At 33.0% G+C, this 17,875-nt stretch overlaps 1 protein-coding gene across 1 annotated transcript; it reads left to right on the top strand.

Annotated features, from left to right (window-relative positions):
• The first annotated feature begins 16,015 nt into the window (after positions 1-16,015).
• On the top strand, positions 16,016-17,236 carry LOC122581392. Its single transcript, XM_043753617.1, has one exon. The coding sequence runs from the start codon at positions 16,016-16,018 to the stop codon at positions 17,234-17,236; it is 1,221 nt and encodes a 406-aa protein (XP_043609552.1).
• The last annotated feature ends 639 nt before the right edge of the window (positions 17,237-17,875 follow it).

Below are 17,875 nucleotides of genomic sequence, written 5' to 3'. Positions count from 1 at the left end.
CTATATTACCATAAAACACTTTATTCCTGAAATTCCAAAAATATCCTTAAAAAAACCTTACACGTGTTTCTTCCCTTCCCTTAAGTTGCTCATATAGTATACCAAAAAAACACACATGCGTTACCGAATTTAATAATCAATCAACATAAAAAACGTTCACTCTAAAATAATAACGGTGGTAAGAAACACTATAGTTAAATCATACATTCATGTAATAACACTGTACAGCTACTTTACCAGCGGTTTTTTCCTATGTCCCGCTGCATCGCGCGGGTACAAGGCTAGTATATATTAAAACAAACCAAACCAAGTATATTGTCTAACCGAATCAGACCAAACCATGTAGTCGGTCCGGTTTCAACGGTTTGACAGTTTTTCAAGCTTTTTTTTTCTTTTATTTTCATATAATTTTGTATATAATTGTCTAAACTCGTGTCAACATCCATAACAAACACTTAAAACTAGAAGTATACATATTACAAGAATTATTAGCGGGTCAAACTATTTGTATTAATGTATTCGAAATTTAGGTAAAAACTTTATCCATATGTTAATAACTTGTATAACACCCACATATTAAAAACAAACAATTATTCTTAAAGTAGTTTTCAAATAATTTATACTTGAGGAACAAATAAAAAACGAACAATTATTCTTTAAGTAGTACGTACACGCTGTTTCTTAAACTTATATTCAAAACCCACGAACGAACAATATACATTTCTTGTTTTCTATGTATTATTATTTTTAAAGATATTATACTTTATTGTCACAGTCGAAAAACCCAAGCCAGCCATATTTTTTAGTTGTATTTACCATTATAATGGTAAGTGAGTTGTAAGCTCTTTCTAAGAGACGGGAATGTAAATAGAAAACATTCTCTGGGAAAGCCTCACGGCCTGGTGGTAACCTTTTGGTTTTATTTAACGTCTTGATACTCATAGCGCACAATGCATAAAATTAATTTCTGATAGATCACTACCCTCACTCATGGATCATAAGATATAGTTTCTTTAATTGTCTGTGTGAAGTTTTGAATTTATGCCTGCAGCGTTCATCTGTAAGACTATCTCCCTATATCATCTATAATATCTATTTTATGTTGTTAATTACAGTATATATCAACTTACATGAAATTGGACTTGTGTAAAGGAATAAAAAATACTGAGACATTTTCAGTGCAGACGTTCTTTGGTTTGCAAAAAACTTAAAAAGGAATAAAAAATAGTGGGGGATTTTTAGGTATACAGAAAAATTTAAAAGGTGAGAAAATTAACGTAGACCGGCGGGGCTTGAACCTGCTACTTTGGGTTTATAAGACCAACGCTCTAACCAACTGAGCTACAGGAGATTTTTGCTATTTGAATATTTTTAAGATCATTTATATTTGAGAAAATAAAATAAAAAACAAACAGTTATTTACACGCTATATGTTAACATATGAGTAAACACCCCTACCGCATCATATATATGTTTGGAACATACGCTTATAATTTCAAAATAAGACAAACAATATGTAGGTGAGATATATACACCATCATATATATGTATCTTATCGTTTCCATGAATTTGATGCATGTCTTATTAAAAGTGATCCAAACTCATCTGCACATGTTTAAAGCATGTGAGTAACTGCATGAGAACCAGTCTTTAGTACGTTGGTTATTTTCCTTATTTTCTGCATTAGTCTGTTTTATTCAAATAATGGCTGTGTGTGTGTGGTGGTTATCACAGACCGAGTCTTTAGGCACGTATGCACGTTATCTTTTTCTTAGTTGTATTATTCCCTATATAAGGGTGTGGCTGGCTATGTAATTCTCATGCAATTTTCTGAATTCAATAAAAGAGTTTGAAGTTCTCTGATCATTTTTATCAATTACATCAAAATTGTGAGTGTGTAAGTGCCTCTAATACTAACATAATTTTGGTATCAGAGCACAGTGAGAGTTAGTGTCCTTATTCAATCCTTCACACAACAACAAATAATCTGAAATGGCGGATCAAGCAAGCAATCTTCCCACTGCACCAACCCCAATCCCTATCTTTAAGGGTGAAGGGTATGATTTTTGGAGTATCCGTATGACAACCATTCTGAGATCTCGTGATCTTTGGGAATGTATTGAAAATGGGCTGAATGAAGAAGAGACGGATCAGAGTCGTTTAAAGGCGGCCAAGAAAAAGGATGCTTATGCTATGGCCCTCATACAGCAGGCCACATATGATAACCTTTTTTCAAGAATTGCATCAGCAAAGACTGCTAAAGAAAGTTGGGAAATTTTGAAGACGGAGTATGAAGGTGATACAAAAGTCAAAGCTGTAAAGCTACAGGGACTAAGGAGAGAATTTGAGAACCTGTTCATGCGTGAAGGTGAACTGGTGGGTGATTACTTTTCAAGAGTAACGGTGATAGTCAGCCAAAAACGTGCCTATGGTGAACAAGTCACTGACCAAGCTATAGTTGAAAAGATATTGCGTAGTCTCACTCCCAAGTTTGACTATGTAGTATCCTCAATTGAAGTGACTGTTGATCTTACCACGTTGACCCCTACAAAATTAATGGGGTCTCTCCAATCCCAGGAAGAAAGAATAAACAGCAGATCAAATGATAAGCAAGAGAGATCTGATGAGCAGGCACTTCAAGTGTTTCAAGAGACCAGTCGCATGACTCAAACTCCTGATCGGTCCAACACTTACCGAGGCAGGGGTAGAGGGTCTTTTAGAGGGCGAGGAAGAGGTCGAACGCCGGGACGTGGGAATGTCCCCCAGTGCTATATATGCAAAAAATATGGCCATGTTCAAAAAGATTGTTGGTACAATGAAGATGCCCAAGTAAATGCAGTTATAGAAACTCCCGAAGAAGAAGAAAATGTTGAAGAGCAGCAGCACTTGTTCATGACTTTCACTTCCAGCAATGAACCGTCTATGGTATTGCATGGCAGTACAAACAATGGAATAAATTGTTTGTGGTTTTTAGACTCGGGATGCTCCAATCACATGACAGGCTCTAAAGGTATGTTCACTTGTCTTGATGAGACTTTCAAATTGGAGGTGCAGTTGGGTGATAAGAAGAAGTTAAAGGTTGAAGGAAAAGGCACTGTAAAGATTGTTACTGGCAGAAACTCACAAAAATTTTTGAAGGATGTGTACTTTGCCCCCAAGCTTGAGTATAATTTGCTCAGCGTGGGACAACTTATGAAGAGCGGATATACACTACTTTTTGAAGATAGCAAGTGTGTCATCAAGAAAAAAGGAGTTGATGTCATGAAGATTCCGGTGTTGAGCAATAACATGTTCCTGCTTGATGCATCAAAAGCCGAGGACATTCCATTCGTGAAAACAAACACCACACAATTATGGCATCAAAGGTATGGTCACTAGAACTATACTAGTTTGAAAACATTGCATGACAAACATATGGTGTATGGACTTCCCTTTATTAAAATTGGTGATACATGTGAAGGCTGCGTGATGGGAAAACAAACTCGTCTTCCTTTTCCACAGCATTCTGCGAGGGCCACACAAAAACTAGGCATAATCCATGCTGACCTTTGTGGGCCTATGCAAACACGCAGCCTTGGTAATAGTTCATACTACCTGTTGTTTATTGATGATTACTCTCACATGTGTTGGGTGTATTTCATAGCAAAAAAATCTGATGCCTTTCAAAGATTCAAAAAATTCAAAGTTTTTATTGAAAAACAAAGTGATAAAATGATTAAAGTACTTCGTACTGACAGGGGTGGTGAATTTTGTTCAAATGAATTCAACTCTTTTTGTGAAACTCATGGAATTAAAAGGGAGTTGACAGTTCCTTTTACACCACAACAAAATGGTATGGTGGAAAGAAAAAATAGAACTGTAATGGGGATGACAAGAAGCATGTTGCAGGATAAAGAGTTATCCAACTCTTACTGGGCCGAGGCAGTTGCTACTGTTGTTCATAACATTAATATTTCTCCCACTAATGCATTGAAAAACAAAAGTCCGTATGAAATGTGGAATGGGAGGAAACCAAATGTGACCTACTTAAAGGTCTTTGGTTGTCCAGCTCATGCCTTGATACCAGTGGAGAAAAGAAAAAAGTTGGACAAGAAAACAGAAAAAGGCATCTTCATAGGCTACTCTCAACAAAGTAAAGGCTATAGACTTTACTTGCCAGAAAGCAAAAATTTTATTGTGAGGCGTGATGTTTTGTTTTTGGAGAATGAAAAATGGAATTGGAAGGATGAAAGTGGAAATAAAAATGAGTATGCATACATTGATCCTTTTCCTACAATTGAAAACGACCATTCACTTACTCCCCATGACAACTCAAACAACTCACAGTTGCCTAGTCTCATCCAAAGTACAAACTCCCAAAACACTCCATCAAATAATTCAGACCCCTCTACCTTTGAAACCACTCACAATACCAATCATAGTACTACTACCTTACCTCAAAATTCAACTTCAAATACTACCTTGTCACCAAATTCCCCACAACAAAATTCTACTCCCATTCCATCATCTTCTATTGTAGGGCCATCAAAGAGAATTTCTAAACCACCTATGTGGCTGAAAGACTATCATACAGGTGAGGAATTATCAGATGAGGATAATCAATATACGAGATGTCAATTTGCTCTCAATACTTCTATAGATCCCATCACCTACTCAGAAGCCTCAAGCAAGCTAGAATGGCAGAATGCAATGAAAGAAGAATTACAAGCCATTAAAAAAAAATAATACATGGGAGTTGGTGTCTCTACCTGAAGGAAAAAACATTGTGGGAGTGAAGTGGTTTTACAAGACTAAACTGGGACCAAATGGTGAGATCATGAGGTACAAAGCGAGGTTGGTTGCAAAAGGTTACTCTCAAAAGAAGGGAGTAGATTATGAAGAAACATTTGCCCCAGTAGCTAGATTTGAAACAATCCGAATGGTGATGGCTGTGGCTGCGCATCGTGGTTGGAGTTTACATCAGCTGGATGTAAAAACTGCTTTCTTAAATGGGGAGTTGACTGAAGAAATTTATGTGTATCAACCCGAAGGATTTGAGGTGGTAGGGAAGGAAGATAAAGTTTATAGACTACGGAAAGCTCTATATGGCTTAAAACAAGCCCCTCGTGCTTGGTATTCTAAAATTGATGGATATCTCACAAGTAATGGGTACACTCGAAGTCTCAATGAGCCAACATTATATGTTAAGTTGACTAGTACTGGTGATATTATTTATGTGTGCATCTATGTAGATGATATTATCTGTACTAGTTCCAATTTACAACTCATTGCAGAATTTAAAGGTGTAATGGAAGATAAGTTTGAAATGACTTATATGGGATTGCTGAAGTACTTTTTGGGAATAGAAGTGAAGCGGTGTGAAGATGGGGTGTTTATTAGTCAAGAGAAATATGCAACAAGTCTGCTAGAAAAATATGGGTTCAAAGATTGTAAGCCAGAGACTGTCCCTATGAATCCATATGATAAGTTGACTAGAGAAGATGGAGAAGACAAGGTGAATGAAACAATCTTTCGTAGTCTGGTTGGTAGCCTTATATATTTGACTCATACCAGACCCGATTTGTCCTTCTCAGTTGGTGTGCTATCAAGATTCATGCAAGCTCCTTCCAAGTTGCACTATGGAGCTGCTAAAAGAGTTTTAAGGTATATAAGTGGTACTGCTGGGTATGGAATGTGGTTCTCAAAAGGAGGTAAAATGGATCTTATTGGATTTACAGATAGTGATTGGGTTGCTTGTGTTGATGACCGGAAAAGTGTTTCTGCAAACATTTTCTCTTTAGGTGGAAGTGTGATTACTTGGTGTTCAAAGAAACAGAATACAGTTGCTCTATCAAGTACCGAGGCAGAGTATGTTTCTGCTACAAATGCTACATGTCAAGCTGTATGGTTGCAACGAATTTTAGAAGATTTGGGTGTCCAACAGTCCAAGCCAATCACTATCTATTGTGACAGTCATTCAGCTATCAATCTGTCCAAGAATCCAATCATGCATAGTCGTACAAAACATATTGAGCTCAAGCATCATTTCATTCGAGAGATGGTTGATGAAGAAAAAGTTAAGTTGGAGTTTTGTCGAACAAATGAGCAGCTAGCAGACATGTTAACCAAAGCGTTGCCAAGAGAAAAGTTTGTCTATTTTAGATTCAAGCTAGGAGTCATGGAGTTTGAATCAAGGGAAGGTATTAAAAGTGATCCAAACTCATCTGCACATGTTTAAAGCATGTGAGTAACTGCATGAGAACCAGTCTTTAGTACGTTGGTTATTTTCCTTATTTTCTGCATTAGTCTGTTTTATTCAAATAATGGCTATGTGTGTGGTGGTTATCACAGACCGAGTCTTTAGGCACGTATGCACGTTATCTTTTTCTTAGTTGTATTATTCCCTGTATAAGGGTGTGGCTGGCTATGTAATTCTCATGCAATTTTCTGAATTCAATAAAAGAGTTTGAAGTTCTCTGATCATTTTTATCAATTACATCAAAATTGTGAGTGTGTAAGTGCCTCTAATACTAACATGTCTTGGGTACACACTCATGGCGTGAGATATTTATGTCCCATAATTAGTAGTACGCGAAGGTGTTAATCTGCATTGGTTGGCTAGCAGTAGGTGATCGGAAATTAAACAATTATGTATATATATATATATATATAGTATGTTTAATTTCTGTCCGCGTCAAAATTCGATCGGGTTAATTGATCGATCCTCCTAAACAAACGATTAAGTTAGCAAGTCGTTAATTGGTCGATACATGTATCTAGATGGTCAAGTTGGATTATATGTATATATGATAATGCACGTGGGTATTGAAGCAGACAGAATGGCCGGCCTGATAAGAATCTTAAACTGATTGAAATTAAGATATATGAGACCAATTAAGCTTGAGCAGATCGATGTAACACAAACATAATCGATCTAAAGAGATTAGATGATAAATGACAGGTAATAGATTCAAAAATAAGAACATATATAAAATGGCGTACAATAACAGTGATATGACTGAATATAAATCCATAATTTGATACTCATAAATACTAATTAGGAACATATACGTACAGATAATATTTCCTCAAAAAATATACATAAAAAAAAAAAAAACCCATCAAGATACAGATGTAGACTGAATAGGGCAGGTTGTGTTTTGATTGAGACTCTAATCGAGGGAAGGCGCGCTGTAATCTTGAGACTCTCACTGAGAGCCGTTACTGTTCATTAACCCCCACATCCATGTTAAGTCTATGCTCTCTCTTGTATTTGCAGCCACACTCTGAAAGAGCCGTAGTTACTGGAGAGTTGTGAAGGAGCCATCCCTTGTAAGTGTATATCTGAGCCCATCAATTTGTTTTGACCCATAAGACACTTCGGCCCATTATTCTTTGAATCTGGCCCATATCGTTATAAGCTGCAATCTCATTAGTCTCATCTTTCTTTTATTATACCAAAATACTGTTGCTCTAATAACTTATCAATTAATCACAACTCTCGATTTTTTAATATTGACTTTTATTTTTAATTTACGTATTTTAGTTTTCCATCATAAATTTACACTTTTTACCCATGTTTTTAATATAATAACTAAAATAATAATAGCTAATATAAATCCGATAAAATAATAGCTAATATTTATTCAATAAGGTAATACCTAAGATATATCCAAGAATATGTTATATTATATATATATAATAATTAATTAAAAATAAATTAAATTTAATGTAAATATATTAAGATTTTAATAGTAATTGTACTATTTTAATTTTAAAGTATATATATATATACTAAAATACAGTTGAACTAGTAACTTATTAACTAATCATATCGCTCGATTTCATCAAATTGACTCTCGCTAATGTGATCATTTTGTTTTTACATAAGTTTATTTAATTAATAGAAAACAAATAACTAAAATAATTATTTTTACAATGTTATTAAAATTGATTTCCATCTACAAAGCCCAGTTTTCACACACGAACAATTATAAATTGCATTATTTCGAGTTAAGTTGAGAAGGAGCTTTAAAATGTTAATATGTGACAAAAGTAAGAAGACAAAAAACACTACAACAAATTCCGTCTATAAAAAAGTCTTTCAAATGACGAAAAAAGGTATATGCTTTTAATGTTCTTTTATTACATTACTTTTCTTTCTATTATTTTAATATTATTGACATTTGAATTGAACACTTTATATCTTCAACTTTGATTTTATGAGTTACATCTATCTTAATCTTAATATATACTACTATAAGACATTTGAACTAATGACTTATTAACCAATCAAATTGCTCAATTTCATTAAATTGACTCTCACTTATGTCATCATCTAGATAAACTCTCATTAATTTTTAAACTTTTTTTGTTTTACATCAACAATTTACACTTTTTAACCCTAAATAGTATTTATTTTTAGCCATCAAGAGGTCTTTTTTAAAACTTTTAATCATTTAATTAATTAAAAAAATTTCAATATATGAAATATTGTATTTAAAAAATTATTCAAAAGATGAAATATAATATATGTGTTTATTTTTCTAAAAGTATATTCTTTTAAGTATGTTTTTACTTACATGTTTTACATTTAAATTTATATATTTAATAATTTATCTTATATTTAAAATGTTATAAACAATACACGTAATCATATCTCTCAATTTTCTCAAATTTTTCAAATTTGACTCTGTTTTTCTTTTACTTATTATTATATAAATTAATATAAATTTACACATATAAATATCAATGTCGACTACACAACTAAAAATAAATATTAGCTTATAAGAGAATTTTATAAATTCATCCATACAACTGTCGTACATTGGTATTTCAATACAATATTGATAATGTCGTCCAATTTAATAATATATTAGATTATATTTCTATAAGTATTAATATTTAGTTTAATATTTAATATAAACACAATTTGAACTCTATATACATATCTCAAACATAATAACATATAACGATATACAACATCCTTATCCTGAACACAATAGAAATCACAGAACATGGGATGATAACAGAACAAAACACGATTTACAACAGATAGTTACTTGAATACTAAATCCAAATCAATATGAACTTCATTCAAGATTCATTTTATCTCTCAATAAAAAGGTAGATAATTTTCTTCTTTCTTATATATTCATTTTACGTATTAATGTTTAAAGTTACAATTATCACTCAAATCTAGAGTCCTAATTGTTACAAAAAAAAAATATGAAAAAAAAATCATAATTGTTATTTAATTATCATAGAACATGTGATTTAAAATAAACCTATTCATGTTATGGGCCTCCATCATGATCAAATACATATACTTGAATGTCAAGTACAAGATCATAAGTATATGTTTATATTTTAATTCGTAATTAAATTTCATAAGAATATCACCTTATGAGTGCAACTCGTTTAAAAAAAAAATTCTATAATAGAGAAATGATTATTGCATGAGTCTTGTGGAATGGCTACGGGACAATTTCATCAATATGGCTCAGCTAATAATGACAGTGACAAACATGCGATTATTGTACAACAACTTGTAAAGTATAACACTTAGAATCGTATATCTTTAGAACTATAAGCTTTTATTACTTAAATGTATGAAAATCTAATATTAATAATATCGTAAATTCCGTGTCCAGTGTTGAACACGGGTGTAAAATCTAGTTAATATCTAATATTAATAATGTTATAAGTCTCGTGTCCAGTGTTGGGCACGGTTTCAAAATATAATGTACATACAAACCTAAGATTGACGATCAACTCATTTCTCAACACGGCCGGGTGTTAATTTCATTGTTGATTAATTTGATCAAAGACGTCCCCTTTATATATATATTATAGAGGCTTTATATATAAAGGTTTTAGGCTTTTGGAACAACTTAAGACGGCGACTTATTAATCAATCAATCAACACACTAGCTACGCGGAAAACGCTTGTTTGTTTATAAATATATATATATATATGTAACTAGGGACGGAGCCAGAAATTTGTTTACGAGGGGGTAAATTTAGAAGTCGTATGTCATATTTATTAGAGTGTAAAACAAAAAAACTTGGGACCCTGTTAGAAAAAAATGTACCCTAAAAAAATTAGCTTATACTTACCACACTCAACCATTTTTAACATTAACGCTGATGTTAAAATCTCAATAGATTTATGTCATATTTAATAATTATTAGTAAGGAAGTCCTTCAGTTTTTGGATTTTGGGACAGCCAGGTTAAAGTCTAAGGAGAGTATGGTTTTTCCTCTAATATGTTTTCGTGCTTTAAGGCGGACTTTTAAAGAGTTTTTTCTTTTATTAGGTATTGAGTGAAGGTGATCTCTAACGTGGACATATTTCAAACAACAAAATCTAGATCCTCCGTTGTAATATTTGATGACACCTTTAAAAAAAAAAACTATAAATTTATCTAAATTCAAAACTAAGTTATAATACTTTGTAATCAGTTTATATATACTATGAAACTTCAAGGGCTGAAATAAAACTTAAATAATACATATGCTTTTTCAGTTTTTCCTATGGCATGGCTGATTAGCTGTATTCACTTTACATATATAAATAAAAATAAAAATAATATAATAATATAATACTAAAGAAAGATTCTTCTTCTTCTTCACAGTTTTCTTCCCCAATTCACCACCCACATTTACGACCTGCAACAACACCTTCTAACCAAAGTAAAATTTTGTTGCTAAAAATTTTAATAATAGAAAAGGTTAAGCTTTCATGATCAATGAATCTTCCTTATTTTTCTCTTTTTTCAGAAATTAAATAACAAATATACCATTAAAATAATTTTTTTTAAATTTCTTTTAAAATTGAAGTGGGGGCATCTGCCCCCATTGCCCCCATGCTAAATCCGTCCGTGTATGTAACCAGTTATCAACAACGTTACTCGTGAGTTTGATTTTCTATCTGCTAGAAGATAAATTATGTACGTGGTGTGGTATATATGTGAATGTGTACTGTGTACACATCTTTCTTATATATACTCCATTATTATGTGTTTTTGTATGAAAATTTAGTGAAATTTGGTCATGCTGTAATTCTCAACAAAAGTAAACTTTCTGTGTCTTTTTTTTTTTTTTCTTTTTTTTCCTTTTCAAATTTGGAACATACTATATATATGTTTTTAATCTCAAAATAAGATCGACAAACAACCCATATGTTTTTTTTGGTTTAATTAATGTCGTATCAAGGCGAACTGCTTATAATGTCGTATCAATGTCTTTTTTTTTTTGTTTGTTTTTTCCTTTTCAAATTTGGAACATACTATATATATATGCTTTTAATTTCGATCAAAATAAGATCGACAAACAACCCATATGTTTTTTTTGGTTTAATTAATGGCGTATCAAGGCGAAACGGGTTTAAAACGGGAATCGAACTGCTTATATATGTTTGAAGGATTAATTGGACGATGCTGCTTGAACCGATGAACCGCATATGTATGCTCCAGTTTCATAGAACTATAACCGATTTGCCTTGTATTAGGACTTAAAACAGATTTATTGCTACAAGAAACACTAAATTAATTGAGAGATACAATTATAGAACAGTTTGCCAAAAAACTTGTTCCTCAATATTTATATTCTGATGACGGTGAAAAGAATCGAACACGTTACCTGGAAATTAGTAACTCTTGGTTTCTCACTCAGAAGATTTTTGTAACCATTTTCATCATGATATAACACTTGAAAGGAATAAAAAAATAATGATGGGGTACTTATAGCAGGTGTGCCGTGTGCATACATTATTCTTAATTACTAGTTACGCAGAAAATTAAAAAAAAAAAAACAGATTTCTCCCAGCGGGGTTTGAACCCGTGACTTGGGTTTATAAGACCAATGTTCTAACCAACTAAGCTACAAGAGGGGTTTTTTAATAAAATATTTTTATGATGATTTATATTTGAGGAAAAAAATAAAAACAAACAATTATTCTTTAATTAGTTTAGTACACGTTGTTTCTTAACCCAGTTGATTACCCAAACATGATTAAGAAACATCTAATAACCCAAACTTGTAAATCAGTAGTTATATTAAATAACTCATGAAAGTAGCTTAACTCGACCAGAGTGATGCACCTTGCACCACTACACTTCACAAGATGTTCAACCAAGTTAATTAAGTCAGAGTAATTGTTGCTTTTAGAGTGGATGTTGCTAAAGGTATAAACCTTGTATTCGTAATTATGGTAACACAAAGGTAGCAAAAGTGGTAATTAAAAACTTTATAATGTTATAGGTAATTGCCATTTTTTTTTAACATTAGGTAATTGCCATATACTTGCCCAAAGAAAGGCGTACGACCTGCAAATCAAATTTTTTTTTTTTAATCTTTGTTAGAGATTATAAATCACATATATAATAGTATCTAACTTTTGACCAAGATTAATGTTGGTGCATTTCCGGGTGACAACATCATTATAAAAGTTTGTCTTGAGTCTATTGAATACGTACTTGTAATAAACGTTAAGTTTTCGCGTATAATAAAGTCAACCTCGACCGTTGACCAAGTCAAGCTCGACCTTTGACCAGGTCGAGCTTGTGTGATGTCCAAGATGCGCTTCGGTCCATGAAACTCTAGGTCCGTCTAGTCCATTAGTTTTAGTATAAATAGAGATTAAACCTTATGTTTAAGGTAAATCTTCTAGCTATTGTGTTTTTCATATTCTCATGTTTAGGGACTTGGTATTTACTTGTAATTGCATTTACTGAAGTAATATACGGTTCCAGTTTATTTATATTCGTGTTTGTGTTCATATATTGTGTTGATTGCTAGTGTATAAGATGTTCCGCACTTATACATTAGATACTTAATTTCGTGTGATCCGATGGCAAAGGGACTTTCAATTAACTCTTACATTCAGACTTTTTTAAATAAACCAATCCCTATAGACAGTATTCCATTGCCAACTTTAAGATTAAAAAAAAAAAAAAAACGAGCATAATATTCGCGCGTTGCGGCGGAATTTTATAACCAACTTTTTGGACGAATACATTGGTGACAGAGTGACAAAAATATTGATTATAATATTTTGTAGTGTGTAAATGTGCATTTTAGGAACCATAAATACGCTGAAAAGGTATTTTGGGAACAACAAATATGCTTAACTTCTTAATCCAATTTTCTTTATAAGGAGTTAAAAAAAAAATTAAATTCATATGTATTACTTAGTAGCAACTATATCGGCAAAGACACCATATGCACACCATATGTATTATTTAGAAGTAGTTACTGCCTTGGCCCAATCGGGATCCTTTTAGGTTTTGTCATTTCTTATTTATATGTATGTTTGTCTTGGTTGTTTCTCACTACTTGTTCGAGTTACTTATTAGTTTGCTACTTTTATGTTGTTTAATATGCCCAACATGGTTGCTTTCGTATTTGTATTTGTATTGTCAAACATGTTTTTAAGATATCAGTAGGGCGCATGATTGATAAACGTTCGACCCGCATAGTAGCCGGACCCAACAGACAGGTATTTCTTCTTTTCAGATTCTCGGCAGACATGTATGATTTTCTAAACACTTCTCATTTTCCGTCTTGCACTCCTTTGTGGCCGGAGGTACCTATGGAAACAGTCTCTCTACCTTTGTGTAAAGGTAAGACTGTTTACAGCTTACCTTCCCCATACCCCGCGCAGGGATTGAATCCTGTTGTTGTTGTTGATATATATAATATCGAATATCACTATAAACAACTCATAAAAATCATTGATAACCCGCCTGAAAGGGTATATGTACATTGTTAACTTAATCCTTCAATGTTGTCATGAAAACTATTTGTGGAACATAAACTTTATTGTAAAGCTTTAAACGATTCTTGTAAAGCTTTATTCAGGAATGAGTTTACCATATGTGAACATACTAAAACATATATTTGGCATAATCTAACCCATAATCATAAATGTATATGGTTTGGATATAAAACATTAACATTGCACTAATACTAAATATGGTTCATCAAAAAGCTAAGGACACCTACGACAAGTATCACAAGAAAATTAACTTTGAATCATAGATAATAAAGAAAAGTGTTTTGGTAAATGAAGGACTTTCGTTAAGGTGCGTTAGATAGTTGTACACTTACCATAAAATTTAGGGAGTGAGCTTTGATATAAAAACGTTCAACTTTTTTATGCACGTCAAGTGAAGTTCTAATGACTTCATTTAGCGAAAAAAAAATAAAATCTCTAACAACTATTTCTTCTTTAAAAGCAAAACACAAATAAAAAAAAACTGAAATTGGAATTAGAAGGATACCTACATTAATTGAACATGAAAATGGTTTCTGAATCGGAAAAAAATTGTGACAAATTTTGTGGTTAATCAAACCCCCATCATTTGGTTGTTAAATGAAAAAACCAAGCTGATGTGAAGAAATATTGTAAAGAAAGGTAGTACATTTATAATGTGAGCAATCCGATGAGAATTTTAATGCAGTGTATTAATTATCATCAGTTCATCGCATTATCTTGTATGTGATCAATTGAAAAAGGTGGATGTGTCTTCTGAAGAGAAATTTAATTTCCTTGTTTACTTTTAGAAAGGAGATACTGTTACAATTTAACTTTGAAAAAGACTTTAGTGAAACATAGGAGTTTGTTGCCACGTGTCATGTTTTTTAAAAAAACTTAAGTTTGGGATTCTAAGAAGATTCTATTGTCACATTCGAAGAACTCAAGCCATATTTTTTAGTTTTATTTACCATTATAATGGTTACCCGGTTTATAGAGCACAATCTATAAAACTCATTCCTAATTAATCATTATCCTCGTTTATGAATCATAAAATATAGTTTCCCTACTTGTCTATGACAAACTTCAAATCAAGAAAATAATTATCAAAATGGTTAAATTTAAGTACCCATGTCTAAATATGGATACCTACAAAAAAAAAATACCACAATAATCAAAATATCCTTACCACTTACCCATTTTAGTAAGAGATACCAATAGTAAATCAAATGATGTCAAGTGTTTCTGTTGGGCCCTAAATATGTGTTATACTTGTTTTTTTCCATGCATTATATCATTCTACTAGACTCGTGTTTGAAGTCTATTAAGTTCATGAGGCTACAACCACTTATGACAAAATTCTTTTGAGTCAAATTCTATCCGCGCATTATATCATACTAATAGTCTCGTGTTTGAAGTCTATGTCAAGAGCTAGTATCGAATATCCGGCATACAAAATATGACCACTAAAAAATAAAATAGTTCATACAACAATCGGAAATTACAAGACAGATAGCTTGCCACACCAAATGGACTCATTGAAATCCTAAAGAGTGAAAGAACCACAATAAATTGATAATTTAACTTCACAAAAATGGATCAACTTTGCACAAAACTCAACTTTCGCATTTCTCAACTAATAGTTTAGCGCTATGCCGCTATCTAACCTTTTTTTAGCAAAACAAAATAACTTGGGAGAAGACCTTCATCAATTGACATAATAGAGCACATGCATGAGTATGCTAACAAATATTGGACGTTCATACAATCAGAAACAAGAAAGAATATGACACGGATTGTGTTTTGGGAGAAGTGGAGAAGATCGAATAATACACATTTGGAGCCCAATAAAAACATTTATCATCATTTAATTAGCTATTAATAGGGTGCGAACAGTGATGTTATCATCCACTATGATTATCTAACAGTTCAAGTACAGTTGATATAGTTGAAGCGCAGTCAAAATATGGTTTTTGGGGATGGAATTTGTGGCGTCAACCTATAGGATTTCTAGTTTTTCTAATTTCTTCCCTAGCCGAGTGTGAACGATTACCATTTGATTTACCAGAAGCAGAAGAAGAATTAGTAGCAGGTTATCAAACCGAATATTCTGGTATCAAATTTGGTTTATTTTACGTTGCTTGCTAAATGACATTAATTTTAAAAAAAAACCTTTTCTCCCTATATATATACAATTTACATTAATTTAAAAACACACAACAAACACACATATTATTCACATAACGTACACAAAAAAAAAACATTTCTCCTCTATAAATGTCTTCTAGTTCATCGGAATCTCGATGTGTTGTTGTCGGATCGGATTCGTTATCCGAATCCGATGGTATGTTCTTGCATAGCGCCATTCAATGGATGGAAGACACGACATCTTCCAACGCAGTTCAAAACTGCCGAATCATAAATCGCCAACGCGAAATTGGTCATCAAATTTTACTAAATGATTGGTTTGTTGACGAGCCAAAATACGATGATGGTTACTTTCGAAAGAAATTTCGAATGGAAAAAAGCATGTTTTTGAAAATCGTCGACGACATCGAGGCAAATTTTCCATATTTTCAAGACGGATTCGATGTATGTGGGCGAGGCAGTTTCAAGCCGCTCCAAAAAGTCGCATCGGTGGTACGCCAACTCGCAACGGGCAATCTGCCCGACGAGTACGATGAGTACTTACATATGGCCGCTCGAACGGGCCGCGAGTCTCTTGATCATTTTTGTGACGCCATCATTAAGTTGTATGGTCGTGAGTACTTACGTAGGCCTACTCAACACGACGTGGCTCGTATTTTCCAAGCCCAAGAAGAGCGCCATCACATGCCGGGGATGCTTGGTAGCATCGATTGTACACATGTCGAGTGGTTAAAGTGTCCTAGACACTTGAAAGGACAATATACGAGAGGCGACCATGGCGTTCCCACTATTATGCTTGAGATAACCGCTTCTCAGGATATGTGGATTTGGCATGCTTATTTTGGTGCTCCCGGTTCAAACAACGACATCAACGTGTTGAACCAATCCGACTTGTATCTTACGGAGCGAAATGGCACGACACCGAACACATCATTTTATGTTAACAACCGCTTTTACAAACGCGATTATTATCTAACCGACGACATCTACAACAAGTACTCGACGTTTGTAAAAGCATACCCGTATCCTACTGACCCGAAGAAGAAAAGATTCAAGAAGTTACAAGAGGGAGCGAGGAAAGATGTGGAACGTGCTTTTGGGGTTCTAAAAGCAAAATGGAATATTCTTAGACGCCCTCTCCGACCCATGATCAAAGACAAGATTGGGCAGTATGTTTACACGGCGTGTATTTTGCACAACATGGTGATAAAAGGCGATGGTAGAGCTATCTCACCGGTTCACATCATGGACCCGCCGGTCCAACCCGTGTTCGACGACACCGTTTTAGCGGAGTTACTAAACGAAGACATCCATCATCGTCTTCGCTATGACCTCACTGAACACGTGTGAGCTCAAGACTTGCGATATCTCGACGACTATTTTTTTTTTTTTTTATAAATAAGTCTAGTGTTTTTATTTTAATGTTTTTTTTTATTATGTATTGTTTTTTTTAAGTGTTATGTAATGTTTTATTAAGTTTTAAATAAAATGTTTAGTTTAATTATTGGTGTAATAAAAAAAAAAGAAAAAGAAAATGAATTTGGATAAATTTAATGAATTGAGTATGTATTTCAAATGATTTGGGTAAGAATTAGGTTGAATTGGGTAGTGATGAGTTGGAGGGTATTGATTGGGTGAAGGATTGGGTAAAGTAACATAAATCCATTCCCCTCCACTCTAAGACCATCTTTAACCCACCACACTGAAACTCAGTTTTTTATAACACGTCATAAATATACTGACTCACCACACTGAATCAATTTTATCATTAACCCCCACACTGAAAACTCAGTTTATTGATGTCACGTCATCATTTATATTAATATTTTAAAGCTACATTATATAAAATTGTAAAACACATTATATTAAATCATAAAACATATCATATTAATAAAAGTATTTTATTAATCAAAAATCAAAACGTAAAATCCAAAAAATTCCTATAAGTGATCTGCTTTTAACACTTAGTAATACTAGAAGGGTTTTAAA

The sequence above is a fragment of the Erigeron canadensis genome, chromosome 9 (assembly GCF_010389155.1).
Source record: "Erigeron canadensis isolate Cc75 chromosome 9, C_canadensis_v1, whole genome shotgun sequence".
NCBI lineage: Eukaryota > Viridiplantae > Streptophyta > Magnoliopsida > Asterales > Asteraceae > Erigeron > Erigeron canadensis.
The sequence above is the reverse complement of the archived record's forward strand: the minus strand, read 5'-3'. Positions and strand labels throughout refer to the sequence as shown.